The sequence below is a fragment of the Alligator mississippiensis genome, chromosome 16 (genome assembly GCF_030867095.1).
Source record: "Alligator mississippiensis isolate rAllMis1 chromosome 16, rAllMis1, whole genome shotgun sequence".
Lineage (NCBI taxonomy): Eukaryota > Metazoa > Chordata > Crocodylia > Alligatoridae > Alligator > Alligator mississippiensis.
The window spans coordinates 1,604,143-1,623,439 of NC_081839.1; the positions used below are offsets into that span (position 1 = coordinate 1,604,143).

A 19,297-nucleotide genomic window follows, 5' to 3' on the forward strand; every position below is an offset into this window, starting at 1 on the left:
GCCCCGGCTGGGCCTGCCCGTCCTTGTGGAGTGGGGGGTAGGGGGGACTAGACAGGAGGGGTCAGACAGGGGGGCAGTGCAGCCCCTTCGGTTCATCTGGGCCTGCGAGCAATGCCCATTGCAGGAAGGGGAGCTGAGGTGCCCGGAGCGTGGCACCTGCACACGCATGGATCCTCCGGCCCAGTCCCCCCAGCTCCTCGTTTATTTTTAGCCCGTGTCTTTCCCTCGTATCTGGGGCACGGATTGGTGGGGGACGAGAGCCGGGGCAGACTCCCCTGCCCTGGGGGCATCTGCCTGCGGCTGGCTCTGGGGGCAGATGGGGCTGAGCCGGGGCTGGCTGTGGGGTGTTTGCCAGGTGTATCTGCTCAGCTCTGGGCAGGGGGCAGGGTCTGGGTTCGGGGCAAAGACAGCAGCGGGATGGTGTCTGGGTGAGCTGCCACTGCCTTGCCCAGGACATGGGGCAGCAGGGCTGGCAGCCCCGTCCCCCAAAGGCATCACCAGGAAGAGGGGAAACCAGACGTGGGCGCTGCCTGGGGCCTCTGGTGCCCCCCCTCCCCACCCCACCCCAGCAGGAGGTGAAGGCCAAATGGGCCCAGCTACAGCAAGGGAGGAGGGGGAGGAGCTCCCTGAGGGTGGATCGGTGCGTGCACGCACACATGCACACGCACATACGTGCACACACACATGCACACACACACGCACATAGACACACAGAAGCGCTGGGCCCCACGCTGCCACCGTGTCCCACCCACTGCCACTGGGCAAGAGAGAAGAACCAGACCCTCCAGCGATGCAGCCCCCCTGGGGGCGGCTGCTGCTGTGCGCTAGGCAAGGGGAGTGTCCCAGGGCACTGCCCCATGGCGGGGCACCCTCCCTGGGTGCCTGCCCCCACCGCGCCGGAGCCTGGATATTGCATCCCAGCCCTGTACCCTCCCTGGAGCTGGGCTGGGTGCAGGGCCCACCCTCAAGTGTCAGCGGGCATTGGGGTGCCAGCCTGGAGAGGGACCCACTGGAGGCACCGGGGAGTGAGGAGGGAAGTGCGTGGGGGAGGCTGCAGAGGAGAGAGAGGCGGGAGCCCATGGGTCTCCATTAGCTGCCAGGTCTTTATTGTGTCTAGAGCTGGTGTTGGCACCACAGCCACCACCCACCTGACCCCCAACCCGGCTCGGGCAGGGAGCCCCGGCGGAGCTGAAAGCAACCCCCAGCGACTGGGCCCCTCCTCTCTCCTCCCTGGCAGTGTCTAGCAGGGCCTCGCACAGCGATGCATGCAGGCCATGCAGCTAGCACCCAAAGCATGCATGGGCAGCGTTGCAGCGAGTCCAGCGGCTCTGCCACTGGGGGAAGGCGGCCACCTGCATGCAGCGGGGAGGGTGGGCACCGCGCTACGAGCAAGGAGGAGCAGCGGGACAGGAGGGGCTCATGAGCCCCTGGCACGCGCCCACCCGGGGGATCTGCAGGGCGGCAGGAAGGCAGGTCCCCACCCCGGGCACCGGGTAACCTCCCCCTGAACCCAGAGCCAGACCCGGTGCTCTTACCATGGGCCCTTCCCCTCACTCTCAGTCTGACATGCAGGTCTGGGCCCACCAGAGGAAGGCCCTCAGCCCCTGGCAGGATGGGGTCCCACATGACAATGCCCCATGGTCCCGGTGCTGGCTATGGCAGGCGTCTCAGAGCTGGAGCCGGGCAGACGGACCCAGAGTGGTGACTGACCCTGTAGAGCTGAGCCCCATGCAGGCCGTGCCCTCGGGGCAGGGAGGCTGGTGCTGTGCCCGGGCTGTCATGAGGAAGTCGGACTGATGTCCAGCCCTTGGAAAAAGCTCTGTGACCCCTGGGTGTAACTCGGCCAAGGGAAGCTGCAGCCAGGCCACCCGCATGGGCCTCCCCAGCGGTCATCCTCTGGGTCCTGCTCTCTGGTAGGGCGGCATTGGGGAGATGGGTCCAGACGTGCTGAGTCTGCACCAGCGGGCAGTGCCCATCCTCCTCGGAGAGGCAGTGAGGGGGCAGCAGGCTGAGCTTCTGCCATGGCTCTGTGCCCCCTGGCAGGGCACTGGCCTGGGCATGAGCACACCCAGGGTCTTCCTCTCTCTGGGCCTGAGTTTCCTCCTCAGCTTCCTTTGAAAAGTGCATGGTACAGGGCAGAGGCACAGAGGGGGGGGTGGGCAGGGGCAATGTCCCAGCAGGGATTGTGCCTCATGCGCTCCTCTGGCTCGTCCATCTGCATGGCATCGCTGGCCTCCAGGCCATGCTCAGTGGAGGGTCATCACCAGGGCATGGCTCTGGGGCAGCCTTGGGCCCTTGCAGGCCCTGACCCCACAGGTCTCTGAGAAGCACAGCAAGGTCTCTGCCAGCCCCAGCCGCAGTGCTGCCAGGTCTGCCCAACCCAACCTGGGTAGAGGAGGAGGCTCTGGAAGCTGCAGGACAGCGGCCTGGGCCAGCCTGGCCCCTGTGCAAGCAGAGGACGCCTGGGAGGGGTGCTCCAAGCCCCAGTGGAGGAGGAGACCGCCGCAGAGGAGTCTGGCTGCGCGGGCGATGCAGGGCAGGGCAGGGCGGTGAGGGGCAGCGGTTGCAGAATGACCCCCCCATGCATGGAGCCTCGCTGCCCTTGTGCGGGGCGAGGACCTCCTGCCAGCGCCCTCCTTGGCCTGCTGCGCCCGGGACTGTCCCTGCCACGGGAAGCGGGAGAGGGGGCTCCCATCCTGCGTGCAGTTCTGGCAGCCAGGAGCCGGGTCCCGCTGCTCCGTGGCCAGGGCCGTGGTCCTCCCTGCCAGGAGCTGGGGGCTGGAGGGGGCAGTTGCTGCGGTCGCCGTCTCCCGCTGGAGCACGTGTCTGATGGCTGCAGGAGCAGCGCTGTCCGGGCTGGGGGGACAGCCCCTGCCCCTCACACCCAGAGAGGCCTCCCCTTGCTGGACACCTGCTTGGGGGCCACCTCGCCCGCCTTCTTGAAGCAGTAGACCCCGAAGAGCTTGTACTTCTTGTCCGGGAAGCCCAGGTTGCGGACGCCGGGCTCACGGCCCCCGCAGCGCGCCCGGGGGTTGACGATGGGGTAGCGGATGCTGCCGTCCTCCACCCAGCCGGCCTCGCACCGGTCCAGCAGCTGGATCTTCCAGGCGGCGTAAAGCTGCCCCACTTTGGCCACCACTGCCCTGTTGTCCTTGCAGGCCTGCACGGCCTCGGGGTAGCTCAGCTTGCGGTAGGTCTTCAGGAAGTAGACTTTGCCTGCAGGGGTGAGAGCAAGCGGCTGTGAAGGGCAGCTCCCCGTGGGCTTGGGGGTCCTCATGCCAGGCTGGGGGCACCAAGCTGCCAGGGCCTGAGCCCAGGTGGGCTTGTGCCTGCCGCCCTTGCGTGGGAGGCATGCGCAAAAGGGGCCTATGCCACACATTGGACCCCATGCCCCCATCTGTGCAGGCCGGGAGGACCTGGCTGCAGCCCCACGGCCCATACAGCACCTCCACGGGGTCCCTGAGGCCCCGTCTGGGCCCTCCTCCACCCCAGCATCACCTGCACAGGTGCAGCCTCCCCGCAGCTGGGCCGGAGCGGCGCACACTCTGCCCCTCGAGGAGCCGGGGTTACCTGCGCCATCAGCCTTTGCAGGGGCTGGGGAGGGACGCAGGGACCCCGAGTCCGCCTGGGCGCACTGCAGCGAAGGCAGGCCTGGAAGCGCACACCTGGCTGCAGCAAGATTGATGGGTGCCGTGGCACCGCGGCCTGGCCTGTGTCTGCTTTGCCCGCAATTTATCCTGCCTGCCACGATTAAATAAACATCTGCAGAGCCCCCGCGGTCGCCCGCTGCCCTCCCCTCCCCTCCCCCATGGCCCCACCGGGCCAAGTAATCTGTGCGCAGGGATGGCTCCCCCGGCTCCGATTTGTCTTGCTGGGCTCGGGCCTCATCCATCATCCCCGGCGCTCTCCCCCGCAATTCCCTGCTACTGCCCCTTCCCCTTGCTTCCGGCCCGGGAACGCAGGACCTTGCACAAGACTCGAGATGGGCAGGTCTCAGCCCAGTTCCTGCTGGGATCTGGTGCAACTGGTCTCCCAGGGATACTGGAGTGAGCTGGAAGGGGACATTTGTCACGGGGGCAGGGAGATGATTTTAGTGCAGAGAGAAGCCCAGACATCAGGCAGCTCCTGCAGCTCGAAGGTTGGATCCTGGCGCCCCGGGGGGACCCTCCAGCTTCCTGGCCTCCCCCTGCTCCAGAGAGGGGGCTGTGGGGTGGGAGGAGGGGTCTTTCCAGAGCCCCCGAGCCAGAGCCCTGCCTAGCTCACCGCTGCACCGACCCCTTACCCTTCCTGCCCAGACCTGCGTGGTCAGGGATGATCAATGCTGATCGAATTCACTCCAGAGACATTTGTAACGCAGGGATTTGCTTAGTAATACTTGATAGCGCTCGTGGGAGGGGGGAAGCGGGGGCAGTGGGGCTGCCCTGCAACTCACCCACCCTGGGGGCAGCTGGGGAGGAGACGGCAGGGACTTCCCTCTATGTGGGGGGCAGGGGTTGGGCAGGCTGCACCCCGAGAGCGCAAAGGAGGGCCCCCGGGGGTGCCCATGCATGGAAGGACCCCCCAGCCCTGTGAGCAGTGTGGCAAGGCTGGGGTGTAACCCCCACCTCAGGGGTCCCCATTCCTGCTGCCGGGCCCCGCTCTGGGGCACCAGGTCCCCCACCTGCTCTTCTACTTCTGCTGCCCCTGCAGCACCTGGCTGAGACCCTTAATGACCCTCCTCCACTGTTTCAGCACCTAATTAATCCTCTGCCTGCCCCTTCCTGAGTGCCACCGCCCTGGGCCAATGAGCAGGGAGGTCATGGCCTCACCTGGGCGCCAGGTGCTGCCGGCAGGGGATAAAGTCCCAGCCGCGTCTGGGCTCCTGTAATGGGGATGGAGCATTTCTGGGGGGAAGGGAGGAAGGCTTCTATGATGGGGGTGGTGGGGAGCGTAGGGCCAGGCCAGATGCGGTACGCCTGACAGGTAGAGGCAGGGATGCAATCTGGTTCAGCAATTCCTGCAGCCCTGGGCAGAGCAAGGCTGCAGAGAGATGAGCTAGTGCCCACCTGGCATGATGCGGGGCCGCGTGGGCCGGGGCAGGGCAGCCAGCGCTCTCTGGGGAGGGGGAAATCACATCTGCACGTGCATGCATGCACACACACAAGTTTAGGGCTGCAAGGGGCCTTGTGAGATCCACCCCCTGCTCCGGGCAGGAAAGACTGCAGGGGTCAAACGACCCCCGCATGGTGTGTCCCTGCACGCTACCTGCTCTCTAGCAGTGCCCAGCCGGACCTGGCTCTCTGGGCTGCCTGTCAGCAGCCAGCCCGGCCGGCTGGGCCGAGGGGCTGACTTGCAGCCTCTGGTCTGGGGCTGGCACACGCTGGAGCCAGGAGCTGAGGGGCAGATCTCTGGTTCTCCCAGAGCAGGATCTGGTGCAACGAGCAGCACTGTGGCGGGGGGAGCGAGGGCCTGTGGGCTTGGACACCGGGAGCAGGAATCACTCTGCTCTTTGCAGCTCCAGGGGCTGCTTCTTCTTATGAAAAGTCTTGACATTTCCAGCAGGAGCAATCGCTGCCCTGCTGCAGGGTCCGGAGGTGCCAGCCTGGGCAGGGACTGATGGAGAGGCGGTGCTGAGTGGGGCTTGGGGCTGGTCCCAGCCCCCAGGAGCCACTTCTGCAGGCACAGAAGGCCCCGAGCCTCCCTATGCCCTGCTCCATGAGCCGGGCACCCACACTCGTGCCCTCAGCAATGCCAGGGGTGGGGGAGACCCAGCTGGATGCAGGGAATCGCCTCCCTGCAGGGTCCATCCCCATGCTGAGTGTCTGGCAGGAGTTTGTGCATGGTGCGTTCACTTGTGCCTCAGTTTCCCCTCCCTACCATGACCTTTCCCCACCAGCACCTTAGTGAATTAAGCACCATATTGCGTTCAAACCCTCCCTGGGGTCCCTCCAGCCCTGCCTGCCACCCAAGAACAGTCCCAATTACTGGAGCATTGCCCTCTGGGCCCAGACGCTGCCCTGGCCGCCCCAGGCCCAGGGAAGAGCAGGGCCTTACCGTTGAGGTTGGAGGTGAAGCAGAAGGCATCGTAGCGCTCGTCGTCCTTGTGCCGGTAGCCGTAATTGCGGACGCCAACGGGCGTGTCCTTGCGGCCGCACTGCTCCCGGGGCCGGGAGATGGGGTACTGCACGGAGCCGTCGTCCAGCCAGCCCGCATTGCACCAGTCCAGGCCCTCCAGCCAGGCCTGGTGCAGCTGGTCGTAGGAGGCCAGGATGCCGTCCTGCTCCAGGCATGCCTGCTGCGCTTCGTGGTAGTTGAGAGAGTAGCGCCCGAGGCGCGGGTGGTAGGGGAAAATCACACCTGCCAGGGGACACAGCACAGCCATGGCAGGGGGAGCGGCGGGGCACCACCGCCCAGCACCGGGGGCAGAAAGCAGCCCCTCAGACCTGCTGCCCTGGGTGCACCATGCTCCTCAGTGAGACCTCCCCAGTGCTTGCCCCTGCCGGAGACACGATGCCAGGCTACGGCGCCCCAGGGGCAAATGCTCCAGGGGATGCAAAATAGTTGTACCCCTGCTGCATCGATGGCCCCTGCCACCACAAACACCAGCCAGCAAGTGATTGCCCACCTGTCCACGCGCTCTCAGCCTTGCACCATGGGCTGGCTGTGCGGGCTGGGTGAGGAAGGAAGATTTGCATGGGGGGGACTTGGCCCCCTCCCCTGATTTCCCCCCTTTGGTGGCCAGGTCAGAGCAGTCTTCCTCGTGGTCCTTCATGGCGAGGCCCAGAGCTCGGCCCCGTTGCAGTCAGGGGGAGCCAGCTCGGGGTGTCTAGGGCCAGGGCTGTGCACGGGACACCCTCATTCCTCCCCACTTCCCACCGGCTGCAATTTGCTCCACGCTGCCCGCCCTGGCAGATGCTTTATAAGCCTGCGCCGCGATCTGTTTCTGGCCTTTATGAGCTGCCCGCCCATAAACCTGGAGCAACAATAAAAGCCAATAACAGGCTCAATAAACCACGCCGCAAGTGCCCGAACAACAGCCTGCCACGACGGAGGGCACGTGCTGCCCAGTCATCGCTGCTCACTTCACTCACTATGCCCCAGCCGTGACGGGGCACCGGCGTGCTTGGATGCCAGCTCTCCGTGCTTAGCTAGCTGCTTGCTGCCGGGTTAGGCAGGGGGGAGGGAGCCTGACCCAGGAGAGTTTGCAAACCTGGAAGGCTCAAGGGTGCACAGGGCAGGGTCTGGCATGGGAAAGGCCTCGTAGTACTGGAGCACCAGGGTGGAGGTTGTCACCTGCCAACTTTGGGGTCCTCAGCCCCTTGCCACCCCCAGCCCCACACTCCGATCTGCCCCGCATGGGGCTGGGGCTCCTCCGCCTAGCAGCCCGGGCTCGCGCTTGCCAAGGAAGTAGGCCAAGGTGAGCAGCGAGGAGCCCGCCCGTGTCCCTGGCACTGTTGCAGGCACCGTCCTCCCATCCCCGGCCCCACTCCTGGGCCTGCCAAGGGCTGAGCAAGAGTGCGGGGATGGACCGCGGGGCTCCCAGGAGCACGGCAAGGGCTTCTCTCCCCCGACTGCTCCCTGTCCCTTGGCCTTGCGAGTGTCCCAGCCCCAGAGACAAGGCAGCCCCAGGCCAGGGGCTACTGCCCTGCAGCAGCTGCTTTCACCCTCTGGGCCCCCAGGCTCTGCCCATCCTGCCTCTCCATGGACCAAAAAATCCTCCCCTGGAGATCTGCCTCCTGGTGTGTCTGGGCACGTGCGAGGCATTCGGCACCGGCTTTGGGCCTGCGCGTGCAAGCTGTACGTGCCATGGGGCAGGCCCGGGGCCCCCAGTACCTTCCAGGTCCAGCTTGACCATGCCAGCGTCGTCCTCCAGCTCGTTGGTGACCTCGCACTCGTAGCGCCCGTAGTCCTGCAGCGTGACGTTGCGGATGATGAGGGAGGCGTCGCCGGGGCCGTCCTCCTGCAGGGCCGTGCGCTCCCGGTAGCTCCCGAAGGCGCGGCGCTCCTTGCCCATGGCCACGAAGACATCCACGAAGGCCATGGGCTCCGTCACCTTGGTCCACTTGAGGCGGATCTCGTCGGGGTCATGGGCCGACACATCGTAGTGGTAGCGGCAGGGCAGGATGATGGTGCCGCCCCGGTGCGTCACCACCTTCCCCGGTGCCGTCTGCACCACCACCGCCCCGCTGTCGTCCTCTGGGAGCACAGGCGCCAGACTCAGTGCCCCGGAGCCCTTCTGCCCCGCGCCCCCCGCACCCAGCCTGGGCACCCCGGTGCTCTGTGCTGCGAAGCAAACCGGGACCCCTCCAAGTCCCGCTCGTGCCTCAGCCCCTCTGCTTTGCAGGGCTCGGGGGCTTCCCCAGCGGATGCCTCTTGCCTGCAGCCCCAGCCAGTGCAGGGGTGGGCAGGGAGCCCAGGGGGCCGGGTCCAATGCTCTGCAGCTCACAGGGTTTGCAAAATGCCGTGACGGACACTGCGGAGCAGGCCAGGGCTGCAGGCTGTGCTCGAACCCCCCTTACCAGGCCGGACTCTGAGCACCCCCCGCTCTGATTTGAATGTGGGTGAGCGCTCGGTTATCTCACACTGGTGCCAGGGGAGGGGGCAGAGCAAGCGTGGCCCTGCACCAATTAGGGGCACCCCCCAGCTCCTCCCATCCATGTGCTTTGGGGGTCAGCCCCCCACTCCCATGCCTCAGTTTCCCCACTCGGTGCAGCCAGAATGAACTTGGGTCGGGCTGTTTTCATGGCACCCTCAGAGGTGACTCCGCAGCCCTCCCTGGGGCAGGGGTGTGGGACACCCCGGCGGGGCGCGGAGGGGAAAGAGCTGGGCCAGCTGCCACCCGCGGAGCAGATGCCGCCCCCACTCACCCAGCACGTGGACGACCTTCTTCCGCCCCCTTTCCCCGAGTGCGGGGTGGGAGGAGAGGGCTGCGAGCAGGAGCAGCAGGGCAGCAGCACGGCCCCTGGCCCAGGGGCAGCAGCGTCCGGGGCGCATCTAGCACAGAGACACGGGGAGGTGCCCATCAAGTCCTGCTTGGCATGGCCGGCTCAGGGCCCCGGGGGCCCAAGGGCGGTGACACCAGCCCCATCCGTGCCTGCGCGAGTCAGGGACCAGCAGCGAGCACAAGACCCAGAGGGCTGGAGGGCAGGACTGGCACGGGGGTGCAGAGGGTCACGGTTGGGTGGACGGGCAGAGGCGGGCAGTAAAAGGGGCAGGCGGACGGATGAGTTTCCCCCTTGCACCCCCTGCCGCACAGGGACCGAGCCCCGGGGAGCCGGGATGGAGATGCCAGGAGGGCCCCGCTCTGGGCTGGCAGGGCAGCGCTGCGTGACCCCCATGCCCCTGCCCCGCCGCCGGAGCCCAGGCTGTGCATCCTGCCAGGCGCTGAACTCGGAGTCACCCGCTCAGTTACAGGCGCCATGAATATTTCATGGCAGCAGCGCTGGGCTTGCTCTCGTTAGTTATTTATGTCCACGCTGGGACATCTGTAACCTGAACTGATGGCGCTGGGGGCAGGAGGGGGCTGCGGAGTAGAGCCCCTGACCCCTGCTGCCCCCCACAGCCCCTCCTGTCCCCTCCATCCCCACCCACAGCCCCCGCTCCTCCAGCCCCGCGGGGACGAGCTGAGCGTCAGGAGCCCGAGCGGCGCTGCCCCGGGCCAGACCGGGTCAGGCCCGTGGTTGACAGCCAGGCCCTGCAGGGACCTGGGGGTCCCCTGAGAGCTGCTGCATGATTGATAGGCCCCCACTGGCCGAGCCCCCTGCCCTCCACTCAGCCTTTAACCCTCCGGCCCTGCCAGGCTGCTACTTCCCTGCCAGCGCTCTGCTCCACGGCCAGACAGCCCGGGCAGCAAGGGACCGGGGCGACAGGGACCTGGGCGCCAGCCTGCCCCGGCCTGGAGAGATGCTGCTGGGGGCCAGCACCTGCCCTGCCCCTGCACAGCTGCACTCGTGGGGTCTGCGCCCGGTGCCCCGTGCAGCGTGCACGGCAGGTCTTGGCACGGTGTGGGCCAGGGCTGAGGGGCTGCGGGGGCCGAGGTCGACGCAGGGGGCAGGCAGGCGTAGCTCGCCCAGCTGCTGCCCCTGCCCGGTCATGCAGGGAGGTCAGTGCAGGATGCGCTGCTGGGAGCACAGGGCGCTGCAGAGCCAGGGCCGCGCTGGGGGGGCCAGATCCAGAGCGCTTGCCCCCGGGCTCCTCTGGTGCGCGCAGTCCTGGTCATGTGGCTGGAGCCTGCGAGGGGGGCAGAGCAGGAGCACACGGGACCAGCCCCGCTCCCCTCCCCAGACCCCGGCCCAGGCTGTCGGGGGGCCTTTCCTGCACTCACCCCCCTGACCCCCCGGGTGAGGACAGCTCAGGGTCCCCGGCAGCCCCAACCCCCTCCCTCCACTCCCTGCCCAGGGGCCGTCTCCAGCTCCACAGCTGAGGGATGGGAAGAAAAAGTAACTTCACCCCCTACCCCCCCGGCTCTCAGCGCCCCTGCGCCTGCCCCGCAGCCCCGTGCCGCAGCCCCCCTCCGCACGCGGCCCTGGGCAAGGGCTGCTCGGGGCCGGCCGGCAGCGCATGCAGCGCTACATTGCAGCACAGAGCAGGAGCTGCATTTCCAAGGTTACAGTACGGAGAGCAAGAACACTGCAGCGCAGCCGTCCGCTCACTCACCGTTCCTCCCCGAGCCTGGCCAGGGCCGGCGGGCGCAGGGCAAGGGTGGCACGAGCCCTCGGCTGGCACGGTGGGGCGCGAGGCGTGCGCGGGGCTAGGCGCTGTGCTGGCCCTGCCCGCTGGCTCGCTCCGGGTCCCTGGCCCGGCAGGCTGGGAGCAGGGACCTGCCTCTGCCTCTTTCGCCCGAGTCAGCAGAGCTGGGGGCAGGGAGCCCAGCTCCGGAGGGAAAGTTGCGCCGCAGGACGAGGCGGGACGCGGCACCCAGAGTTCGGTGCCTGGGCAGTCACTGCTCGAGGACGAGGACGGGCTGCGAGAGCCAGGCGGGAGGAGGGAGTGTGGGAGGGATGGGGGGGGCAGGCGATTTTAAAGGAGAACAGGCAGGCGTGCGAGCCTGGCTCCGGGGCTCTGAGGGATGCTGGCAGTGCCAGCTGCTCTACCTGTGGGGGCCAGGGTGCAGGATGCTGTCACGTCCCTGGGTTGCTCGTGCGATGGGGTCCTGGGGGCCGACATGGGGGGAGCCAGGTCCTGCCCCCAAGAGCTCGCAGCCTGCACAGGCCGGCGGAGCAGGGGGGCCCGTTCTCCCTCCCCGCAGCGGGGACCGGGGGTGGAGAGATGCTGGGATGCACCCAAGGGCACACGGGGAGTCGGTGGCGGAGGGGGCACGGACTCCCAGTCTCCTGACTCCCAGCCCTGCCCCACCTGAGCCCAGCAGCACTGGGACTCGGGGTCTGCTTTTCCCAGGGCCCCCTGCATAGACCAGGCAGAGCCAGAGCATCCCCTGCCAGCCGGCTGGCCCAGATCTACCCCGACGCTGCTAATGCCCCAGCTTCGTGGGCGCAGTCCCAGGGGCAACCACCAGGAGGCAGCAGGCTCCCATTGAGGGTGGGTCCAGGTCTGGGCTGGCACCCCCAGGCAGGGCCTGGGGCTGCCCTGGCCTCTCCCAGCCCTTCCCAGGGCTGGGACTGGGGCCCAGGCACCGCCCCGCACCCAGCGCAGCCCGGGAGCCTCTGAGCTGCTGCAAAGGCTGCAGCCTTGGCAGGGGAAGGGCAGGGCTGCATTGCAGGGGGGCAGGCCTAGTGGTCAGTGCTGTGGGCCGGGGGCAGGATGCCTGGTCTGGGTGGGGCGGGAGTCGGGCCTCCTGGGATCGGCTGCAGGGCTGGGAGGGTCTTGCCTGGCGGTGGCATCCAGCCGTGATGGGACTGGAAGGACCCGGCCAGCTGCTCTGGGGCTGGCGTGGGCAGCTCTCTGGCCTCCTGCCCCTGCCGGCTGCTGGGCACGTTCGCCTCCTCTGCCTCCCACCAGAGGCCTCGAGGCCCCACTCCCTGGTGCTCTGCACCCCTGCCCCCTGCCTTAAATAAGGACGTTCAAGGGAAATTCATTCACACATGCGTAGGCACCCAGAGCCCTGCCAGGCACGCAGGCCCTTGTCCTCTCACACGCGCTGGCACATGCACACGTGTGTACATACATAAGAGCACGCACATGCACTCGCACACTTCCCCCGCGGGCTGGCCAGGGCTGGGCTGGCCGGGATCGGGGCCCTCTGAGCAGCCCCCCCCGGCACTCCCCTGTGCAACAGTCCAGCCACATGGGGGTAAAAGCAGTTTTATTTGTAAACAGTTTGTGTCGGTAGGGTCCCCAGTGCAGGGAACAAGCCCCCCCCCGGGCCCACGGGGCCGTTGCCAGCAGCCGGGATGGACCAGAAACTCCTGCGACGGGCAAACTCTGCAGAGCTGGGGACGCAGCTGCGGCCAGGCCGGCGGGAGCCAGGTCTCCCTGAGGCCGAGCTGGACCAGGGGCTGCAGATCCAACCCCCGCAGCATGCCCAGGGCCCAGGGCTTCTGCCTGCACCCGAGCAGGAAGCCCATGTGGGACCCCCAGAGCCCGACCCTGCGGACACCCCCGAGTCACAGCCCCATTGCAGCGGTGCAGCGCCAGCCCGGCAGCCAGTCCCTCCCGCAGGGGAGCTGGGAGTGTTGGCAGCGCTGTCGTGGCGAATGCCGGCGAGGGCCTCGGCCTGGCAAGGGGCAAAGGGGGCGTCTCCTGGCAGGGCGGAGCAGATGGGGCAAGACCCAGCTCCTGCGGGGTAGAAGCAAAACCTTCCCTGCCCCCACCCCGTCACAACCTGGCCTCCTCCACCAAACCAGGCCCCGCGCAGCATCCGGGCTGCCCGGTCCAGGCTGCTCGGCCCCCGGGGAGGCTGCGCCGGAGCATCTCGCTGCAGGGGCTGGGCCCGCGTCCCTCCTCACTGGCGCTTCTTGTCCGTGGGCAGGGGGCCGGGCACGGGCGGCTGGAAGAAGCCGGGGCTGCGGAGGCAGCGGTAGGCCAGGAGGTGCGGCCCCAGCGCGTACAGGCTGTTGGCGAGGACGACGCTCCACCAGGCCTCCTCGGGCGTGCGGTACGGGTACGGCGTGCGCTGGTGCAGGGAGGCGCCGACGTGCGAGAACTGGGCCTGCGAGAAAGGAGGCAGTGCTGTCCCCGTGCCCCTCACTTTTCCACCCCTGCCCGCCTGCCCCGAGGACCACGCTGGGTCGGGGGGCTGGCCTGCACGCGCCCGGGCAGGACGGGGCATTCGTGGCCCCGCGGGATGCAGCTAGGGCCCCGGCTGGACCCAGGGGGCTGCACCTCGCCCCCAGCCCGGCCACGGCTCCGTGGACCCCGGCTGGAGTCTCTTTCCATCAAGCTCAGCTCGTTGCCAAGGAAACCGCTCCGCACGCTAACTCCGGGATGGGGGGATCTGCATCGGTCCAGAGCACGGCCCTCAGGCACCAGCAAGGGACGTGCCAGCCCCGTGCCACCCTGTCCGGGGCAGGAACGCGTCCGCGAGGCAAACCCCAGCCCAGCCCTGTCCCCGGTACCTGCGCGGTGGCGCCCGCGAACACCAGGGCCCAGTCCGGCATCCAGGTGCAGCCGGGCCACACCAGCCCGTAGATGCACAGGCCGAAGTACGGGAGGAAGTAGAAGGTGTAGACCAGCATCTGGGAGCAAGGGGAGAGTCAGCAGTGCCGAGCAGGATGTGCCCAGGAGCGCAGAGAGCCCAAGGCAGAGATGGGCCCGGACCAGCCAGGGTCCAACGTGCCCTGGACGGGGGGAGCCACCCACTGGGGCTCTGCCAGGACCCAGGTTACGGCCAACCCCCAGGCTACAAGGGTGTTTAAACTCCTCTGCCCCGCTGCCCCAGGGCACAGCGCCAGGGTGCCTCCCCGACCGGCTGCCAGGGGTGCAGGGTGGAGGGGGACGGGGACAGGTGGGTCCTTCCCTGCAGAGGCAGCAGCAGGGAGCTCAGCGCAGCGGGGCCGTGCGCCCGTGCCAGCAGCTCCCTGCACTGCTGCCTGGCACCGAGCCTCTGCTTGGCTGGGGACAGTTCAAGGTCAGAGCCAAGAGCAGCTGCGTTTGCATCCCAATCATTGCCGCGAAGCATCTCGTTAGCAAGGCCCCCTCCCTCCCTGGCTCCCCAGACGCCAGCCTTGGCAGCCCTTGCTGAGGCGGCACAGCGTGCAGCTGACAGGACCTGGCTTCCCTGTGCCCCCGCGCCCCCCGGACAGGAGGCCTGACAAGCAGCTGCCTTTGCAACCAAGCTCGTTAGCCAGCGGGCCAAACCGAGGCAGAACGCCCCCCTCCACCCACCCGGTGCTCAGGACAGGGAGTGCCCGGCGGAGACCCTGCCCTGGCGGCTGCAAGCCCCGCGCTCACCTGCACTTTGGGGTAGGCAACGGGGTCCCGCAGGTACGGCTCGTACTGGTACATGTAGTTGAAGCACGACTCGGACGGGCAGTCCAGCACCACCTGGGGCACGAGGCAGAGGGCATGGGGCTGCCAGCTCAGCCCGGCCCCCTGTGACAGTGACACCCTGCCCAGCCCCGCATTGCCCGCCAGAGCCCCTTCCCCAGCCCTCCCCGCAGCCCGGCCAGCTCCCACCGTCCCTACCAGCCCTCTGAAGAGCGTGAAGGCTCCAGCCATGAGCAGCAACAGGATCAGGCCCAGGTCCAGGGGCCGCTGGTGCAGGCCTTTGCGCTGCTCCTCTGCCACCTGGTTGAGAGGAGTTGCTGTGGGTGCAGCCGCCAGGCGCTGGCCCTTCGAGGGGAGCTTGCAAGGGCCCCAGGCAGAGGCCCCTTTGCTAGGCTTCTCCTCCCTGCACCGGCACCGGCGTTGGCTCTCAGCAGCCAGGAGGAGGATGTGGCGAAGGGGCAGGATGGGGCCCACACCCCGGGGTGCAAACAGCCTCCCGCAGCACTTACCTTGTCAGCTGTGCAGCAGGGCAGGGGCTTGGGCTGCTGGAAGAGCCTCTGCCCGGCCCAGATGGGGAGCAGGAGGTAGGGCAGGTTGAGCAGGAAGGCAGGGCGGATCTCCGAGCTGTACTTCCCTGTGGGACAGGAGGAGAAGCCCGGGTTGTGCCTGGAGCCACCGGCCCCAGAGACCGGCAGAGCGGGAGCCACAGGGCAGGCACCCAGGGGCGCGCGTCTCCTGCATCTCCAGCGGCTGGAACAAGGGCCTCGGCCCTGGGGCCTCTGCCAGCCCCCAGGAAGCAGGCCCGTTGGTGCCGTCGCTGGCATGGACCTGGCTGCCCAAGGACGACCTGGACAGGTCCGACGGGGCTGGGATCATCGGCAGGCACCCCTTACCTATCAGGTTCCCCGGCAAGAAGACGATGATGCTCATCATGATGGAGCCCAGCCAGTAGAGACCCAGGCTCCGGTAGCTCTTTCTGGGGAGACAGAGAAGATGAGATGCCTTCCCAGGGCTCAGACCCTCCCACCCTGCCCCCACCGGCCCCCACCGCTGGGCTCCTACCACATCCCCAAGATGCCCCCACCCTGGCACTGAGGGCACCTGCGGGACAGAGCCCCCCAGGGCAAAGAGCAGCCTCCCATCACACACCCACTCTGGGATAGGGGCTCCCAGCACTTACACTGGTGCCACTTGTCCCGGGTTTGTGCCCCGATCTCTACTGCCCCAGGACCCAGAGCGGACACACGCCGGCTTACCCCAGAGCAGCAACCTGGGGTTGCAATGACCGCAATGCCCAGGTGGCAGGAGCAAGTACCAGCCAGCTACCCTGGCCCTCGGGGCTGTGGACACATGAACTTGCCCCGGAGGAGAGCTACCCCAGGTGTGCTGGGGGCTGACTTATCACAGGATAAGGCTGTGTCGTGTGTGCTCCGCTCTTACCCCAGAGCAAGTCAGATCACTGTGGGGCAAGGACGCCATGCACCCACACCCTTGGGAAGCTACTTAATGCCCTGAAGGCACCTCCTCCCCTGCGGGTCTGCCCTCCCCGGCCCCTACCTTTGGTCAATGGCTGCGACCATGGCGAGGTAGAGCAGGTAGTGGATGACGCCGTCCCAGTAGCAGATCATGATGCCGTAGGCGGTGCGTAGGTACGGCTCACCCTGGCGACGGGAGAGGCACCGCGTCACCCCCGCCCCAGGCACGATGCAGCCAGGAGGCAGCATGGGCACTCCAAGGGCGCTGGAGATGCCGCGGCTCTGCTCAGCGCCCAGGCCCTGGGCCCCTGGGCTGCTTGCACGCCCCTGCCCCTGCCCCTTGCCGTGGAGCGCTGGGAGCGCCAGGCCATTTAGGGGAAGGATCGGCATCCACATCCACATTTTAAATCCACCCCCCAGGATGAAGCAGGCGCTGGTTTAGGAGGGGATGGAGGCTTGGGAGACACATCTAGATGGGGTGGGGGGGATTGGGCTTGCAGCATTTGGTGCAAATCCGGCTCGGAGCAGGGTGTGGGAGGGCAGAGGCCTGGGACAGGGCAGTGCCCGGCTGGGCGGTCTGGGGTCAGCACCTCCGTCAGGTAGAACTCCATGTAGCCCTGGATGTAGCCGTCCTGCTCCAGCGAGATGATGAGGTCGATGACGGAGGTGAAGGAGAACATGGTGAACACTGCGGGGCAGGAGGAGCAGGCGGTAGATTCAGCTCCGTAGGCGCCTGCCGGACTTGCATCTCCGTCCCGGACTTGCAGCTCGGGGGACCCCAGCAATCGCACAGGGACAAATCCCACCCCCAGCACGTCCCGGGGGGCTGCCCAGCAGCAAGGGAGGGCTCCGGTCCTGAGGCCCCTGCCAGCTGGAGGTGGTGAGGCAGGGCAGGGGTCCCTGGGCATCTCCGACTGGCTTGGCCAGCTCTGATGCAGGTCGGTGCTGTGTCCTGCCCCCCGGCTGAGCCCATGTGCAGCCGGGGGGCTGTGGCCCGAGGGTGCCAGGGAGACATTGACTCACCATAGTAGAGAGGATCGTGGCTGGCGCTCCCTCCGCCCAGGACAAACACCACGCAGAGCACGGCCAGCAGCACCAGCACCCCGGTCACTGCCAGCGCCGCCGGCCTGGAACCAAGCAGACAGGGCCGGGGTGAGCCTGACCTCAGGGGTGAAAGCCTCTGCACCCTCAGGATCCAGTGGCCCAATTCTCTCTGCCAAAGGAGTGCTGGGCTCCAAGTTGTGTTGGCATGAAGAGTTTGGCCCTGGTGCCTGCCCCACCTGCACCTGCCAACTCTGGGGCAGTCTTGGCAGCAGGCGCCAGCCGGGCCGGACCCGTGGGGCCGGAGCACCGGACAGCAAGGGGAACCCAGCCAGACTGGGCCCGCAGCCGCTTAAACCAGAGCCAGGAGCGGAGGCCAGGGAGGCTTTGCCCTGAAAGCCTTCAGCCCTGCTGCCAAAACAAGGGGACGCGAACGCTGCTGAGTCTGCAGGCGGGGGTTAGCCGGGCAGCCTGAACAGCCCCCACCCCGGCCACGCTCTCAGTCCCCAGCAAAAGCAGAGGAGGTGGGAGCCAGGCTGCAAGGCCGGCGTGCAAGATGCTGCCCCACCCCAGCATGCCTAGGACAGACCTCGCCACCCACGCAGCCGCGGGAGAGGCAGCCTCAGCCCCTCGTAGGGGCTGCTCCTGTTACCGCGTGCACCCAAGATCAGGTCCTGGCCTGTCCTGTCCCTGGAGCTCCTCCCTGCCATGCAACAAGGAGGCGGTGAGAGCAACCTGCCCTGTGCCTCCTTGTCTGCCTGCTCTGCAGGGCTCTGAGCTTCCCTGGGCCAGGGGGTGCCTCCACTTGCCCCACAGCCCCGGCTGCAGGATCCTTGTCTGGGCGGGGGCTGGGGCACAGAGGACCAGGGGAGCCGGGGCCTTGTCCAGAGCGCCCAGGTCGTTTGTCAAAGCTGGCCATGAAACAGCGACAGGCTCAGTGAACTGACATTTAAAACACTGCTGTGAAATGGGATTAAATCTTAGAACTGTTTTCACGGGTAATTGCTAAATATGCAAATAAAGGCAGGATATGTAAATAAGGCCACCGGGTGCGCCAGGAGCGGAGCGGAGCGGAGCCGGGTGGGACCGGCCCCGCGGGACACGAGGTGCCTGCGGCCCGCTCCCGGCACACGGCCCCGGGCCAGGAGCCCCTCAGCCCTGCCCCACGGCTACCCCTGCCCCTGTCCTCCGAGACCCTGTCCGGTCCCCGTGTGACTCGGGCTGCGCTCCCGTCTGCCGGGCCCTGCCGGGTGGGGAAGCTCCGTGTGGGACGGGACGGGACGGGACGGGAGGCGAGTCCCCCAGCTCCACGCTGCGCCCGGCCAGCACCCCGGGGATCCGTCCCGGCGCCGCGTCTCTCCCGGGCGGAGCGGCCCGAGCCCGAGCCCGAGGGAGCGGTACTCACCCCGCCGGGCCGGCCGCGCCGTCCAGCACCGCGGCCAGGGGCAGGGCCAGCGCCGACAGCGCCAGCGCGGGCGCGCCCGGGGGCAGCCGCATGGCCGGGCCGAGCCGGGCCGGGCCGGGAGCGCCGAGCTCGGCGGCTGCTGCGCGGATCGGCCGCTGCCTCGCCTCGCCCCGCTCCGCCCCGCCCCGGCCCGGCCCGGCGCGGCTCCAAGGCCGCAGACTTTAGCCCGACTTGCCCAACCGCGAGCAAACAGCGCGGCGGCGCGGGGCAGAGTCCGGCCCGGGGCTCCCCGGCACGAGGCGGGGCCGAGGGCTGCCCCGATCCCCGGAGCCGGCATGGGCACGGCCCCTCCAGCGCCTTCGCCCTCAGCCCGGCCTCCGGCAGAGCAGCCCAAGGGCTCTCCGGGAAAGCAGCCCGAGTGCCTAGGTGTGGGAGGACGCGCTCCCAGCCAGCCCTTCGCCCCCAGCACATGGGAGCTCTAGCACAGTGAGGAGGAGGACGGCTGGGGTCCAGCGCCTGAGCCTGGATCACACATGTTCTCCTGCTGGCCCTGAGAAAGTCACAGATTTCATAAGCATTAGGGCTGGAAGGGACCTCGGAAGATCATCGAGTCCAGCCCGCGGGGGCTTGCACACCAGCGTAATGATGGTGCCCAGGTGCCTCCCCTGAGCCGGGCCCTGGCGTGGGGTTGCTGGTTCCCAGGCTGCAGGACTCGCTGCCACGAGGAAGTTTCCAGACCAAGAACTTAGCAAAGTGCTGGGCAGAACAGGCCCCTCGTCGCTGTGGACCACAACACGCACTGGAAAGGAGAGAAAACCTCTGGCTTTGGGGTGTAAACACACATGGAGAAAGGATGAGGAGGATCCCCCAAAGCCTGCACACTCTGGTGGGGTGGGGGGTGCTCCTTGTCCCCTTCCTCTACTGCTTCTGGGATGGGGGCACTGCTGGAGACAGGACACACGACTCGGGGGTCGCGATGACAAACTCCCAATCACCTCTGTCCCGGCTGGGG

At 67.8% G+C, this 19,297-nt stretch overlaps 2 protein-coding genes across 2 annotated transcripts; both read right to left on the minus strand.

Moving 5' to 3' along the window:
• Positions 1-38: 38 nt before the first annotated feature.
• Positions 39-10,956, minus strand: HAPLN4 (hyaluronan and proteoglycan link protein 4). Its single transcript, XM_019498978.2, has 5 exons — positions 10,636-10,956; positions 8,847-8,973; positions 7,813-8,175; positions 6,034-6,336; positions 39-3,216 (listed from the first exon to the last, which is right to left on the minus strand). The coding sequence occupies exons 2-5, from the start codon at positions 8,971-8,973 to the stop codon at positions 2,879-2,881; spliced, it is 1,131 nt and encodes a 376-aa protein (XP_019354523.2). The 5' UTR covers positions 10,636-10,956; the 3' UTR covers positions 39-2,878.
• Positions 10,957-12,224: 1,268 nt separating this feature from the next.
• On the minus strand, positions 12,225-18,392 carry TM6SF2 (transmembrane 6 superfamily member 2). Its single transcript, XM_019498981.2, has 10 exons — positions 18,286-18,392; positions 16,863-16,966; positions 16,430-16,527; positions 15,922-16,025; positions 15,258-15,340; positions 14,874-14,998; positions 14,563-14,664; positions 14,329-14,421; positions 13,494-13,613; positions 12,225-13,087 (listed from the first exon to the last, which is right to left on the minus strand). Exons 1-10 carry the CDS (start codon positions 18,375-18,377, stop codon positions 12,881-12,883), a joined length of 1,128 nt encoding a protein of 375 aa, XP_019354526.2. The 5' UTR covers positions 18,378-18,392; the 3' UTR covers positions 12,225-12,880.
• Between the last annotated feature and the right edge of the window lie 905 nt (positions 18,393-19,297).

What these genes read in the sequence shown, in the direction of transcription:
- HAPLN4 (XM_019498978.2), bottom strand. Translation starts at nt 8,973, where the DNA reads ATGCGCCCCGGACGCTGCTGCCCCTGGGCCAGGGGCCGTGCTGCTGCC. An exon ending in GAAGGTCGTCCACGTGCTGG is followed by an intron (nt 8,176 to 8,846) that starts GTGAGTGGGGGC and finishes CTGTGCTCCCAG; the next exon opens with AGGACGACAGCGGGGCGGTG. An exon ending in GGTCAAGCTGGACCTGGAAG is followed by an intron (nt 6,337 to 7,812) that starts GTACTGGGGGCC and finishes GTCCCCTGGCAG; the next exon opens with GTGTGATTTTCCCCTACCAC.
- TM6SF2 (XM_019498981.2), bottom strand. Translation starts at nt 18,377, where the DNA reads ATGCGGCTGCCCCCGGGCGCGCCCGCGCTGGCGCTGTCGGCGCTGGCC. An exon ending in TGGAGTTCTACCTGACGGAG is followed by an intron (nt 16,026 to 16,429) that starts GTGCTGACCCCA and finishes TCCCGTCGCCAG; the next exon opens with GGTGAGCCGTACCTACGCAC. An exon ending in GTCGCAGCCATTGACCAAAG is followed by an intron (nt 15,341 to 15,921) that starts GTAGGGGCCGGG and finishes CTGTCTCCCCAG; the next exon opens with AAAGAGCTACCGGAGCCTGG.